At 38.4% G+C, this 15,174-nt stretch overlaps 1 protein-coding gene across 1 annotated transcript in view; it reads right to left on the reverse strand.

Annotated features, from left to right (window-relative positions):
• LOC124780708 (KAT8 regulatory NSL complex subunit 3) overlaps nucleotides 1-15,174 on the reverse strand; it is a 167,873-nt gene that overhangs the window by 111,768 nt on the left and 40,931 nt on the right. Inside the window, exon 6 of the mRNA XM_047253802.1 lies at nucleotides 2,594-2,731. Within this exon, the coding sequence (XP_047109758.1) occupies nucleotides 2,594-2,731 (138 nt within the window). The remainder of the gene's footprint in view (nucleotides 1-2,593; nucleotides 2,732-15,174) is intronic.

Raw genomic sequence — 15,174 nt, forward strand, 5'->3', positions numbered from 1 at the left:
CTATGAAGTGCAAGGCTGATAATGTGATAAAAGAAGAAACAGTACTTGATATAGAACAGATAGGAGATCCAGTATTAGGATCAGAGTTTATAAGTGGGTTGGAAGACTTAAGATCGAATAAGACAGAAGGGATGGATAAAATTCCATCAGAATTTCTAAAATCAATGGGGGAATTGGCAACAAAATGACTATTCACACTGATGTGTAGAATGTATGAGACTGGCGATATACCATCAGGCTTTCAATAAACATCATCCACAAAATTCCAATGATTGCATGAGCCAACAAGTGTGAGAATTAGCACACAATCAGCATAACAGCTCATGCATCTTTGTTGGTAACAAGAATAATATACAAAAGAATGAAAAAGAGAATTGAGGATGTGTTAGATGATGATCAGTGTGGCTTTAGAAAAGGTAAATGCACCAGAGAGGCAGTTCTGATGCTGCAGTTGATAATGGAAGCAAGACTAGGAAAAGTCAAGACATGTTCCCAGGATTTGTCGACCTGGTAAAACAATCAAAAATGCAAAAGGGTGAAAGATGTTCAAAATTCTAAGATAAGTAGAGGTAAGCTATAGGGAGAGACGGGTAATATAAAATATGTACAAGAGCCAAGAGGGAGCAATAAAAGTGGAAGATCAAGAACAAAGTGCTCAGATTAAAAAAGAAAATCTATACACTGAAGAAGCAATGACAGTAATAAAAGAAAGGTTCAAGTGTGTAATTCAAATTAAAGGTGAAAGGATATCATTGATAAGATTCGCTGATGACATTGCTACTCTCTGTGGTAGTGAGGAAGAATTACAGATCTGCTGAATGGAATGAACAGTGTAATGTGTACAGGATACGGACTGAGAGTAAATCAAAGAAAGACAAAAGTACGAGAAGTAGCAGAAATGAGAACAGCGATAAACCTAACATGAAACTTAGTTATCAAAAAGTAGATGAAGTTAACGAATTCTGCTACCTAGGTAGCAAAATAACCCATGATAAACAAAGCAAGGACGACTTGAAAACCAGTCTAGCACTGATAAAAAGGCAATTCCTGCCCAAGAGAAGTCTACTAATATCAAACAAAGACCTTAATTTCAGGAAGAAATTTCTGAGAATTTATGTTTGGAGCAGAGCATTGTATGATAGTGAAACATGGACTGTGATAAAACCGGAATAGAAGAAAATCGAAACATTTGAGAAGCAGTCCTACAGAAGAATGTTGATAATTAGGTGGACTGATACAGTAAGGAACGAGGAGGTTCTGCACAGAATCAGAGAGGAAAGGAAAATATGGAAAACACTTACAAGAAGAAGGGATATTATGATTGGGCATCTGTTAAGACATCATGGAATAATTTCTATGGTACTAGAGGGAGCTGTAGAGGGTAAAAACTGTAGCAGAAGACAGAGATTGGAATATATGCAGCAAAGAGAAAGAAAAACCAGAAGAACACATTGGCAATGAGTCAAATTACATCCAAATTGTTTCTATTATACTATGGCCGGTCCCAGAAGGTGACTTATTGACAGAGCCTCTCCAAATCTTTCTTGCCTTTGAGTTGCTACCAGAGCCTCACAACAACTTGCTTCATGAAGACCTCATTTGCTTCAAGTCATAATTTAAAAAACTGTGGCAAAGCTTCCGACACAAAACTGAACTATAGTAGAACATAGTTCTCACTTCTGTATGTGCATTATTTCGAAATCCGTCAAATGGTGTTGCATGGTTTTACCAACAGTGGACTGAGGAGGGAGGCATGCTACAGCAGTCCATGCAGCTGTGCAAAGCCACTGTGGCAGAGTGGTGTAGTGGTTAGCTCATCTGCCTAGTGAGCAGGAGAATTATGTTTGAATCCCAGCCTTGGTAAAAATTTTCCTTCATCACTTCAGTCTGCATTTATACATCATGATGTTTGAGACTTAAAAAGATATCTGGAACCATATGGTTTCATTTGTAAATTTAGTTTATGTCTTTTCCAATAATCAGATCTGGTCCCCATATTTGTTTCAATTTGATAAATTTGTCTGAGGAGCACCCAACAATTTCCATAAACAGAAAAAAACTGGTTGTCTAGGCCACCAAAGCGATTTTCAGAGATAATGAAACACGTATACTAAATGTGTCATGAAGCGACAATATCTTGTACTGTAATGAAGAGTGCTCATGAGCTTTATAGGAGATTAGCCACAACTCTTCTGCCTAATTTGCGTTCAGTCCCGTGTGTGTGTTCATCATATTCGTAAAGAATAATGTATTTCACATCATAGTTTCATCAATAAAATTTGTAGCTATTATGTTCACTGAGTTACACTATATCCACTAGAATTTGTTTCTTACTGTGTACTCCGATTTCTATTTTTGCACCACAGTCAGTGCATCAAAAGAAAGATGTTCAACTCAATTGCCCATGAAATGTTACAGTTCACATCACATTGCTACTTTATTAAAAGATTTTTAGATGACAGTCGTCTTTAGAAAACTTGAGATAAAAATTGGAAGGACAAGATTACGGTGAATACTTTCTCACACTAGTTATTATGCCAATCAATTAAAACCACAAATTCAAATGTTAAGATTTAGGTCAATTTATACTTACAGGTTTGTTCTCATTTATACATTCAAAAACAGGATCCCAAGGGTGCTTCATGACTATATTAACTGCATCTGAAACTCCAGAACGTGACGTTCCTCCAACAAGTCTCTCAGTCAGAGTTGGTACCTTTGCTTTGAGGGCCTGCGAACAATAAATATCTGGCATTTACTTCACAAATAATAAAAGAAGGCATCCTGTGCATATGAGAGAGAGATAAGGGGGGAGGAGATGGAGGGAGGGGGGCGGGGAAGACAAAGAGAGAGATGTCTACAGCTCTTTGTGGCCCGACCAACATTACAAAAGTTCCAAAAGGAGAAACAGATCTGTACTCCTAGCTTACTACCAACAGTAAAGTAATACTGCGAAGTTTTGAAAAGTCTTCAGTTATTTTCTTTGATCTTCTGCTTAAGACACCAACGAAAATTGAGTGATACTTACGACATTTCTCTTAACATGCAAGAGAAAGCTGCAGAACTTTGCACCATTATAGCAGGCAATAGCACTATAGTGCTTCATTTCTTCTCAATCTGTGCACAGAATTTTGCTGTAAATTTGTTTTATCAATACCCACGAGAAATGTCAACTTCTTTTACATAACTTTATTCTACAAGAAATTAATCACACCATTAGACAAGTGCAATAACAACAGTTGCAGAAGGAGAAGAAGAAGAAGAAATAATAATATTTATGTTATTGTATAAGATGTCAATTTAAAATTACTTGTAATGAGTAAGAAACAAAAAGGTGGTGGCCATGGGCTCTAGTTAGAAATCATCCTGGGATACACCTGGAATTAATGGGAAAAATCATGATAAATCAGAATGATTTAAGGCTGACTGTACAACTGCCGCTGACTACAGATCAATTTTAACCTTAGTTCAGAAGCTGAATTCAGTTCAGGAATTCAATCTGTTGTATAATACTATACTTGGCTCAATTAGACATGGTTCAATGTTGATATAAAATGGCAGGAAACACGCTTGGCAACATTGTGAAAATCAGTTTTCGACACAAGTTTTGTGTCTCGACCATATACATTAATTGTAAACAGTAGATACACAGTATTTATTATTGTTGGTGGCATGTTGTAAAGATGGAGGAAAATAAGAAGAAAAAGATGCACTCTTCAAACTTCTTCACAGGCAAAAATTACTTAATGATTTATTGCTGAAAATCATATTGGGTTACCATAAAGACACAATAGAAGGAAAAAAGAAAGATGAAATTACGACAGCCAAAAACGAAAACATGTGGAAAGTAGTTGCTGCTAACTTTAATTCATAAAACATAGGAACAAATTGTGACTGGTAAAGTTTGAAAATGTGCTAGGACATTATAAACAAAAAGGCCAAGAAAGGATTCACAGACAGCAAGGAATAATTTTATGGTGCAATTTACAATTATTATATTTCACCTTTATTTAATTTCATGTGCCATTTAAACTCAGGCTACCGCTCGTGGTCGCGCGGTAGTGTTCTCGCTTCCAGAGCAAGGGGTCCCGGGTTCGATTCCCGGTGGGGTCAGGGATTTTCACCTGCCCCGAGATGACTGGGTGTTGTTGTGTCATCATCATCATCGTCATTGTCATTCATCCATATTACAGTCAGAGGAAGGCAACGGCAAACCACCTCCATTAGGACCTTGCCTCGTATGGTGGTGCGGGTCTCCCACATCGTTCCCCTACGCTCTATCAAGAAGCATGGGACTTCATTTCCATTTTCCATTTGAACTCAAGTAAAAACAGTACAAAAACTTTTCAAAGTTGAAATGCACAGAACTGGTGACAGCAATTTCATCAGGCCTACTTTTACGGAAAAGTGGACAGAAGCTAACCAAAGCTGAAGCCACAATTTATTCCTAAGCCAGGCCCTATAGTGAAGAAGCGGATCTTCATTCTGCAGTTAAATGTGATGGTTTCTATACATATTAACATGCACAAATTATTTTTTTGAGACAAATTTGCTGCATACAAAGTAGTTATTATTTATGTGCTTGTTGTAAGACAGATTTAAATAACACAAAAGGCTGTAGTTCATTTTCAACATCAGTAAATGAGGAAATTACTTTAACTTTAAAGGAAAACGTTTTTATCCTTGTTGACGACAATGAAAATGAGATAAAATACCAAATATTTACACTGAGCTGGTAAGAATGATAGTGCAAGTTAAGTGTAACGGCAATACACAATGTGTTTTGAATAAAAAAATAACCTCCAAATACAAGCAGATGTGGAAGAAGCAGTCCAGGATTCTGTTAGAGAACCTACAGTATCTTACTTGGGTCCCACAGTGGGAGTGGGAGTTCTCAATATGAAATACTGATTTAAAAAAAAAAAAATAAATAAATAAATAAATTAGAGTATGTCCATTAAGAACATAAAATAAAAGCACAGCGCATACTTGTGGAACAAGAAAAAGAATGGTACCACTGAAAGAAGATAGATGAATTAAAGAACTAAATCTAATAGATATGGAAAAGAAAAAGAAGAATCAGGTTTCCAAATTGGCATTTGGTAAATTTATTCAAATTTTTAAACTGCTTTTGTCAAAATAGATAAATGTCATGCTCATTGAATTTTGACTTCTATTAGTTTGATTTTGTATTTGTACCAAAATTTCTTCATAGGCTCCTCTTCTAACATAGTGTCATGTGTTTAAGGCTCCTCATCTAATGCACCAATATCTCACTTGTGCAACACAAATGCTGTAATGATAATAACTGCTGTGTGATTTAGTTTTATTATGAGTGCTAAACTTAAACAGCTTGGCATTTTGCACAGTAATAAACAATGCCAAAGGTGAAAGCACTGGCAAGTGAAAAAGATTCTACAAACTGGCTGGGTTTTGAACCTGAGATCCTCAAGACACTTCACATTTTTGTGTTAATAACAACTTCATTATTATTTACTTCTTTCCAACTTGAAAACTGACAACTCCACTTGAATTTGAATTGATCCACAAATTTTCACCGGTAAAAATATGATCCTAGTTCATAGTGATATAATCTACCAAGGGGATAGTGCCTACACGTCATTATCAGTTTTGTTCAAATTTATGATATACAGGGCGAGTCAAAAGTCCTTAGACACCTTCGTAAATTGGAAGATTAAAGGGAAAATTGAAATGTGATGATTGGAATATAGGTTTGACTTAGGGGCCGCAACTTTTGGAATGAATGTCATCCATGGCCGCCATCTTGAAATCTGCTATTTTGGATTCAAGTCATTTTTTTAAATGGAAAAGGGGTTGTGAGACACAGCAAATAACACTTGCTTGAGCTCCAGAATTGAGTGGTGTAATTTGTTTTTGTCTATCTTGTACAATTTAGAAGTTATTAATGTTCAAAGTTACCTAGGTACCGACTCGTGTCTCTCTTTGTTCCAGGTGATCTAAAATGGGTCTGATGCGTGAACAGAAGATCGAAATCATCCTTATATCAGGGGAAAGCAGCTACTGAACAATAGCAGCTGACTACAACAGACAGCACCCAGACAGAAAACTGGTATCGCACAGCACGTTGGCTCAAATGATCACCAAATTCCGGGAGACGAGCTCTGTTCACGATAGGACATGTAGTGGGCGATCAAAGACTGCCACCAATGAGGAAACTGCAACTGCGGTTGTTGCGTTGTTTGTGAAAAGTCCTAAACAAAGTACCTGTTGTATGGCCCTAGAATGTAGAATAAGCCAAACCTCAGTTGTCTGGATATTGCACACCAATAAGTGGCATCCTTACAAGCTGTAGATGCAACATCGACTTGATGAGGATGACCCTGATCGCCGGTTGGAGTTCTGCCTGTGGGCTACTGAAAAACACAAACTGGATCCTTCATTTGCCAAGGGCATATTGTTCAGCAACGAGGTGTATTTCACTTTGAACTGGGAGGTTAATCGACATAATTGCCAATACTGGAGTAACGCAAATCCGAACTGGGTTGCCCCAATTCGAGAACATAGTCCGGCGAAGGTGATGGTGTGGTGTGGCATATGGGACATCCGCATCATTGGGCCATTTTTCATTTACAACACCTTGACTGCACCACAGTATCTGACGTTGCTGCAGGACCTTGTGTTCCCTTCCACACTGAATGTTGATGGCATTTTCCATCTTATTTTCAGTACGATGGAGCCCCTCGACACTATGGCATTGGTGTCTGTGAATGGTAGGAGGAACAACCCGTGGTCCCGTGGAGTGGCCACCCAGATCCCCTGACTTAACAGCCCTTGATTTTTATCTATGGGGACATCTTAAGCAGATAGTGTATGCTGAGAGCATCCGTGATTTGAGACACCTGGAGGAACGCATACAACATGCCTATGACCAAATTGCAGGAGGGACTCTTCTCCGTGTGCAGTCAGAGTGCTTGCGGCGACTACAGTTGTGCATTGCATGGGATGGACAACACATAGAACATGTGTTGTAGCAGTCGGTATGAAGGTAATTTCCCAACTTTGAACATTAATAACCTCTAAACTGTACAAGATAGACAAAAACAAATTACACCACTCAATTCCAGAGCTCAAGCGAGTGTTATTTGATGTGTCATACACTCCCCTTCCCATTAAAAAAAAAAAATTACTTGAATCAAAATGGTGGATTTCAAGATGGCGGCCATGAATGACATTCACTCCAAAAGTTGCGGCCCCACAACAAACCTATGCTCCGATCACCACATTTCAATTTTCCCTTTAATCTTCCAACTTATGAAGGTGTCCAAGGACTTTTGACTCGCCCTGTTTGTTGGGTTTGGGCAAACATGAAAGGGACAAGAGTTTAGAAAAAAAATAGTGTTCGTTTGGCACAGGTTGGGCAAGGCGTGAGCTATTCATGTTAATCTACTCTGCAGGCACTGGTTGGCACAGCAGAAAGAGTACAGAATGTAATCCTAGCGGCACAGGATCGAGTTCCAATGTGGAAACCTTTTGAATTTTCAATTTTTTTTTATGTCACTGACACTGCAAATAAACCAAAATAATGCTTGATGTTTTGTACTTATTAATATTTTCATAAAAGGCATGAAAAGGAAAACTTGAGATCACAAATACATTTCTGAGAAAGGATTGTAATTACTGTGTCCATGAGGATTCTGCAAATTACTTTTTGAGAAGGAACTGTAATCAAAGCATAAAGAACTTCAAATGCCTACAAGAGAATACCAGTTCTTTTGGACCAAGGACTGAAAAAACAATGGATGAGAACACAGCAGAATATAGGAATGTTGCCATTATTTCATCAAAATCTGGAAATTTATAACAGCCTTCTTCTGTTGATTGACTTTTGGGGAAAGGCAAATAACTTACTATTAAACATGAAAATTTCTCAAGATGATGCAGGTTTGCTACCACGCAGTATTAAAGTGATTTCCTCAAATGCGCACCGCTGGTGCAACCCTCCGATAGTTATTTTTATCATGAGGAATGAATCTGACCAAAAAGCTTCAATACTTCTCTTATCTCATTGAGACTAAGAAAGAAATCACATCTTAGGTGACTGCACCAAAATAAATTCCACTGTACATCACCAAAATATCCTTGCCAATGTCTGGCAAAATGGTAAACCAAGTTTGTTCTTCTATAGGAACTTTAAAACAACCATATAATTGGAAATGCAACATTTATAATGCATGCAAGATGGTGAGAAAATTACTGCTTCCCCTGTTTTTTTATGACGAATATCACACCAACACGTGCAAATAAGTATCTAATTTTATGTACAAATCCTTTTTTAACATGTTACAATGTCTTCCTGAAAATTTATTTGCAATCCCAAATTTTCCTTTGCCTTTCCTGTTCATGCCTTACATGAAAATATTAATACAACATACTGAGCATTGTTTTAAAAACGGAGAAGAAAAAGAAAAAAAGGGAAGAAGAAGAAATAAAAAAAAAGAAAGGAGCTCAACCCCATGACCATCAGATTACCGTTCTGTACTGTTTTGCTGTCGCTATGCGAACATACACTGCTCATGCCTCGCCTGACCCGTGCCAAAAGAATGCTATTTTTTCTGAATGCATGGATTTCTGGAGCTCCCACTCCAGTCATTTTCATTTGTGACCAATCTGGACGAAATCGGTGATGACGAACAAGTGGCCACAGCTCCCGTGTGAGATTAACGTTCACACAATACAGATTTCTGAGTTCAGTTTGATCCAACTTCATTTTCTGTGCTAATCTAATATCATCTGCTTTACACAGTCTGCCCTAAATCAGATAACAATCATGAGTCTCCACTACAGTAAAAATAATTCCTAATTTTCCTTCATTGTAGTAAGATAAAACACCAAAAATCAAAATTAAATGGATTTTAAATATTTCTGTAGAGTGCACAAGTTTTCTGAGAGTGAAGCATTTAGTTTGAGCAAGAAAGACACTCCTGCCATTGACCAACTTTGAATTTTCCATAGGGCTTTTGAAAATATATGTATACTTTTCCAATAACAGACAAAGACCATTCACTTCAAATAGGTTGTTTCTCTTTCTTGTGGCCAAGGAAAGGAAGCAACAGTGCCTTTAAATAAACACATGTTTGCAAAAACATATTCCATGTAGGAGCATCCATGCTTCAATGTCAGGACAAGATTCCTCAGTTTTTTAAGGGCGACGTACATGAGGTTATGGGCTACCTGGAATGCTTCTAAACTAAAAAGATACTGTAGATCAAAATCAGCTGTCAATAATACATGACATCACAGAACAAAACTGTGCAAAATAAACCAGCCTAAGTGTAAAGTCAGCTATCTTATGATTCTGCAGGTCATGAAATGTGCCTTCTATGAAGGCTTCTCTTCTATCATCAAACCAAAAAATATAATGCCTCCCTTTAAGGGGAGGTTTACTATCTTTTGGTTCGAAAAATTGATTTTTTAAAAACTGCATTTTTGGATCCATAAAAGTGTTTAGAATCCACCCCCAAAACGGTTTTTCCGAATACGAAACGGCAATATTTGTTATTCGCGGTTGAACAAAAAAACGCACCTGCCTGAAATCAGCCTTTTTCATGCACTAGTTTTTTTTCTTTCGGAGGACGAGTTATCGTACCGATGCTGGGAAGGGAACACACAAAATTCAAACGAAAGTTTGAACGCGTTTGTTTGGAAGTGAGCCTCCAAGCATTTGCATTCTGGTGCGAAGACTGTGGAGATTGCGGCTTTCCTGGCAGTGAGCAGCTTCAACAAAGGGTATTCAGCAATTATGAAGACCATGACAATGATGGACATCACCCTGGGACTCTATTCAACGCAGTTCGCCAAGCATTCGGACAACCACCAGATACAAGCATCCGAAAACCGCTTGTCACTGGCCGTACGAGCAGCTCTGGAGCAGCGCAGGGTAGCCCAGATCGAGCAGAACACCCTCTATAAGGAAGAGGAAGGACTCTTTTATGGACCTGAAATAGCAGATTTAACGTATGTTGCATAAATCGCATTTATATGTAGTCAAAACTTCAAACATGTTTTTCTCGAAAAGATTTTTTTTTTTTTTTGTCACGTGTTGTAGTAACTTCAATTCTACTGAACTGATTGGCATGATTCTTTGTTTACGATGAGGCTAACTAAATTGTCTAGGAGTTATACCACTTTTATTCCAACCCATCAACTATAAATGTTTTTACTTGGCCAACAAAGTCGAAAAATCCGATGAAAAAAAATACCCTATTTTTTTCAAATGGCGACCATTTTGTTTCCTATGGTCCAAATAACTTAAGCGAGGTACAACTACTAAAGATCTTATATACTTCGCTAACGTCAACTCAATTTTGATGTCAGACGAGCCAGCTGACCTGTGACATACCGCGTGTGGAGGTATATATCGAAATTTTGTTTCGTTCAGATGACACTTCCACCTTTCCTCTTCGACATTTCCGGTCAATAAAAATTCCAGTTTCTAGAGAAAATATCAATAAACATTTTGACCAAATTTGACATTGATATCTATAACACATCCTGAGAAAAAAATTCTCAAAGAACATGCTTTTTTCGGGCCAAAGATAGTAAACCTCTCCTTAACTTACCATGCCATATACTGGAGGGAATAGAATGGTCCCTGTAGTAAAATAATATGTGAGAAACTGGATGTATTTTGTTAATGCAACTGAGAGTCAGCCTATGTGAAGTGAACTAGCAGCTGATTCCCTCAAATTTATTATCTGCTTTATCATTCAGTTTATGGCCCCAATTCCTAGTAATATGTAAACTTTTTTATCATGGCAGTTTTAGGTGGTTTGGGGGGGGGGGGGGGGGGGGGGGGGGGATGTTTTGATCTAGAGCTGCTTAAGATACTAGTATATGTCGGACCTGAACTACAGAATTTTATGACACTATCAAACTCAGCAAACAATTATTTTGCACTCATTAGCAAATGCTTTTTGTACTCCATTTTATAACACACTACCAAGGTGGAGAAGTGCCCCTTGGTGGTGTCAGAGGAAAATAATGAGAACCCAAAAAGAACTGAGTGAATAATGGTAAACTGTACACAAATCAAAAAGGACAAACTGAGTACCAAGAATCGTCAACAGTGTACGAACAAAACCTGAATAGCAAACCAAGAGAAATAACAAAAATACTGGATGCGAATAGTAATGTCGCGAACCAAATACATCAATACAACTGCTCAAGGAACAGGAGCACACTTCCCTAGTTGCCGAAACTGCCAAAAGGACTCACCAATGGATACGGTGTCCAAGCCACCAACAGTGTGGCCATGAAATCATACACCTCTGGATGGCCAACATGGGTACATGCATCTCAATATTGATATCTGAATCCGGCAATGCTACTGAGTCTACATTACTGTGTGCTGTGTATTGCTCATTACTTTCTTTTCTATTTTGAAGTGAGTGGAGAGACTAACCTTGGTCCTTGGCAGAGGTCGAGAAAAACCAGTGACTATCGAGAGGATATGGACTACTCATAGTTTCTACAATGATTTAAAAATTGTTGCTCCAGTTTAGTGTTCGGACAGGGTTTGCGATGGACAATGCACCATACCATACCCTGATTTAAGAAAAAACTCCAACCATTAGTGACTGTAAAGAAACTATGGTGCAGTCGTTGCAGGCGAGAGACATTGCTGCAGACATCAGCACGACAAAGCTGTTGTTATACTCGGTCATAAAACAAAATAAGCCTGTGACACCTGAATATGTGTAGATGAAATTGCAAGCAAACAGGGTCACTTGGTAATTAGGCTATTGCATTATCACTGCCATTTTAATCAAACTGAACTGGTTTGGAGTGAATCAGGCATACATTAGAAGTAACAACAAGACTTTTGCTGTAACAAGTGGAAATACTGCTACGTGAAGGTAGCATGTAACTAAACTCATAAGAGAAGCACAGACTACAGATGGGATTATAAATGAAAACTAACAATTAATGATTTCTCTTGATGATGATGATGATGATGATGATGATGATGGTGATGATGTGATGAAGATGGTGAAGACAATGGTTTTCGTGCAGATTCCAATGATAGCGAAGGAGAACTGGATGGAGCTGTGCCACTGACATAATAAATTAGTGAATGTAAATGTATTCAGAATTAATTCTTTCCCTCTTCAATTGAGTAGGCTATGCATGTTTTGCTTTATTTCTTTCTATGAGAGTGGATAGCGTGTTCTTTGGTATGCTTAGGTTTACATTATTACACGGCATTTTACATGCAACTATTACAGTACCCATTTGGAATTACCATTAACTTCGAGTGTTTTTATTTCCCGGTTTCATATACTATCAAATACTTAGTCTCCATCGTTGTTCTCTCCGTTGTTAGAAAAATGTACTTTGTTGTACTTACGTATATACATTGATTGTAGCTTACATTTGCAAAACATACTTTGGGGCTGTGGGTGTGTGCGGTGGCATCTATTGCAACCTCGCCAACTACACGCGACTGTCAAGTGACATGTTTCACCGGCCCCTGTATAGACAGGAATAGAAAAGGTGGATCTGGCGATCAAACTGCAAAGCTCCTTTGTTGCATGACTCAGCTGGTGGCAAGCAGGCAAAGAGTGTGCATCTTGTGAACTGAAGGAGATGAGAAGAACTCCAACTCAAGTAAGACAGCTTATTATTCACAGAATACTTTGGTTAGCTCTTTACTATGAAAATCCAATACCAAGAAGAGAATTTTCAGAACGTGTTGCACTGGAAGAGCCATGGATACTTTTGTCACCTTTTTTGATTAGCACAGGATATTGATGCTGCCACCACATTCAGCTGAAAATTTCAGTTGAGTGCTGTATCACTGCATGGACCACTTATGTGGTTTCGTTTACAATAATGATTTTCTGTTTTGTAAACTTTGTGTTGAGCCACTATATTTTATCCTTAGTCATTTACCTAGACAGGGTCCTATCCCAAGTGCTGAATAGCCTGTTTTACTGAACTGAAAAGCAATTATTTTCCTCAACAAATTACTTAGTGATCGTAAGTTTTGAAATACCCCACGTAGTTTTCCAAAATGGACAATGAAGTATTCAGTTCAAAGGTTCTTTTTCTTGAAATAATAGTGCTTACAGTTTCATGTGTTGTGTAGTTAACACTGTTTCCCATATTGTGTTATGACTCAAGTGTTCAACCACGTTCTAAATCCACCAATAAATTATTTTCTGAGTACCTATGCAAATTGTTGAGCCAAATTTAGATGCCATGTTACAATAACAGCAAACAAAAATAAGCAACTGGCTGTAATTATTCAAACTATACTAGATTCAGGTGTCACATATTCCATTTGAGCTAAATAATACAAGGTAAGGAATATTCCTTAAGAATACAGATAATAATCAGTACAAAAGATGCAATTACTTCATAAGTATTTCAATAGTAGTAATTTCCAATAATTAAACTAACAAAAGAACCTGTTGTCCATATCAGTAGTGCTCCACCATTAGTAATCATTTACCTATAATTAGATTCCTATTTTAAAGTACAGACAGTAAGTGTTACTGAGAGCCAGTTGTTGCCTACACACATTAATACTCCTCCTGTGTAGTTCAAGTCAATTCACTGGTACACTACTTGCTAAACTGTGCCACTCACTTTTATCATATCAGCAAAACAGGAGCTTAGTATCAAGTAAAGCTAACCCACATTGTTAACTTTCTTTATGAACCATCATAGTACAGGGTACAACTTTGCCTAATTAGGCTGGCAAACATCCCTTTTCACATAATTACAGTTTACTAAGTTACTAATAGAACCTTGGTTCAATTCCCATTTGCCTTGCTACTGATTTCTTTCAAAAGAAACTTTTAGGAAAACAAAATTAGTCCGATACCTTTCCACTGCACACAGTCAGTTACAAGAATCCTTTCACAGGAATGGCATTAACGACACAGTATTAACGTAATAGCAGCCAATAGTGCTAAACACTCCTCTCCCCTAAGGAAGTTTAAGTTCTCGTTTGTTTACAGTCCAGCCGACTGTCCAGATGCAGTGTTTGCAACCTAATTACACTTGTACGGTCATCAAATACAACACACCTGGAGCTACCAGGTGCAGCCTCTGATAAGAGATGCAAGTACAACCACTGTATCATTATTCTGTTTTCTTCCCAATGACTTGCAAGCTGGCAACCGATGTGTTCCCTCCACAATAACTGCAAGACCCATGTAACTCACCCACCTTAAATTTTTAATACAAAACTATGCTCTTTGCATATGGTTTTGCAGAATCATTCTGAATATTTCTATTTATCTTCACACCGGAGTAACCAAGTGGGACAAGTGATGATTAAATGTCACATTTCATGCAAATAGCAAATTTTGTAGCAGATGAAAACAATTCAGTTAGCTTCAGTTACTGTGAGCAAGCCACAACGCGCCCTGCGTGATGAAATGAAGGAACAGCCGGGTCGGGCCAGTTCATAGTGGCCCCCACGGGCGGCCCAAGAGAAAGCCAGTGGACATTCCACCCTCAGCAGACGGCAGGCTTTGTACAGGATGGGGGGTGGGGTGGTGCCCTAATCCTGCACTGTAAAACTGGAAGCTGCAATTTCTCCACTATGTGGAAAGCTTCCCAGACTGTTTTTTGCGGCCAAGGTACCGTATTAACACAAAAGATGGGTCTGGCGCTGCTACGGCTGTTGTTGGTGAGGTGCGCTCCTTATAAGCCCCTCACACCCCTGCTCTTGGCGTGGGATTCTGCAGAAACATCCCATTGGTTCCATTAGCAATGCAGAAGCCTCGGGAACATTTCAACTTAAAATGCCTCCTAGCAGCCAGCCATTGGCTGAAATTGTGTGACGTGGGGTGATGATTTCTGCGCACGCAATATTTGAAGGGAAGACAGAGGATTGGCAGAAATTTTGTTGCAAGATGATGATTGGGCAGCCACTAGTGCAGAGTGGGAGAAACTGATGCTACCCTATATCTGACAAACGAGGATTCACATTCTGACTGCTTTAGTGAGCAGTTGTAGTACTCTGCATTATACGCTACCGAATATGGAGATACAAGTTTTACCTAGGAACACATTTTTTAACACAATTGCACATCATCGCAGTTACAGTTCCGTCGATCATCTACATAGCAACCCATTAAGCAATGCAGGCATTAGACACCAACACCGGGTATAGCTGCA

Source organism: Schistocerca piceifrons, chromosome 1 (assembly GCF_021461385.2).
Source record: "Schistocerca piceifrons isolate TAMUIC-IGC-003096 chromosome 1, iqSchPice1.1, whole genome shotgun sequence".
In the NCBI taxonomy this organism is placed as follows: domain Eukaryota; kingdom Metazoa; phylum Arthropoda; class Insecta; order Orthoptera; family Acrididae; genus Schistocerca; species Schistocerca piceifrons.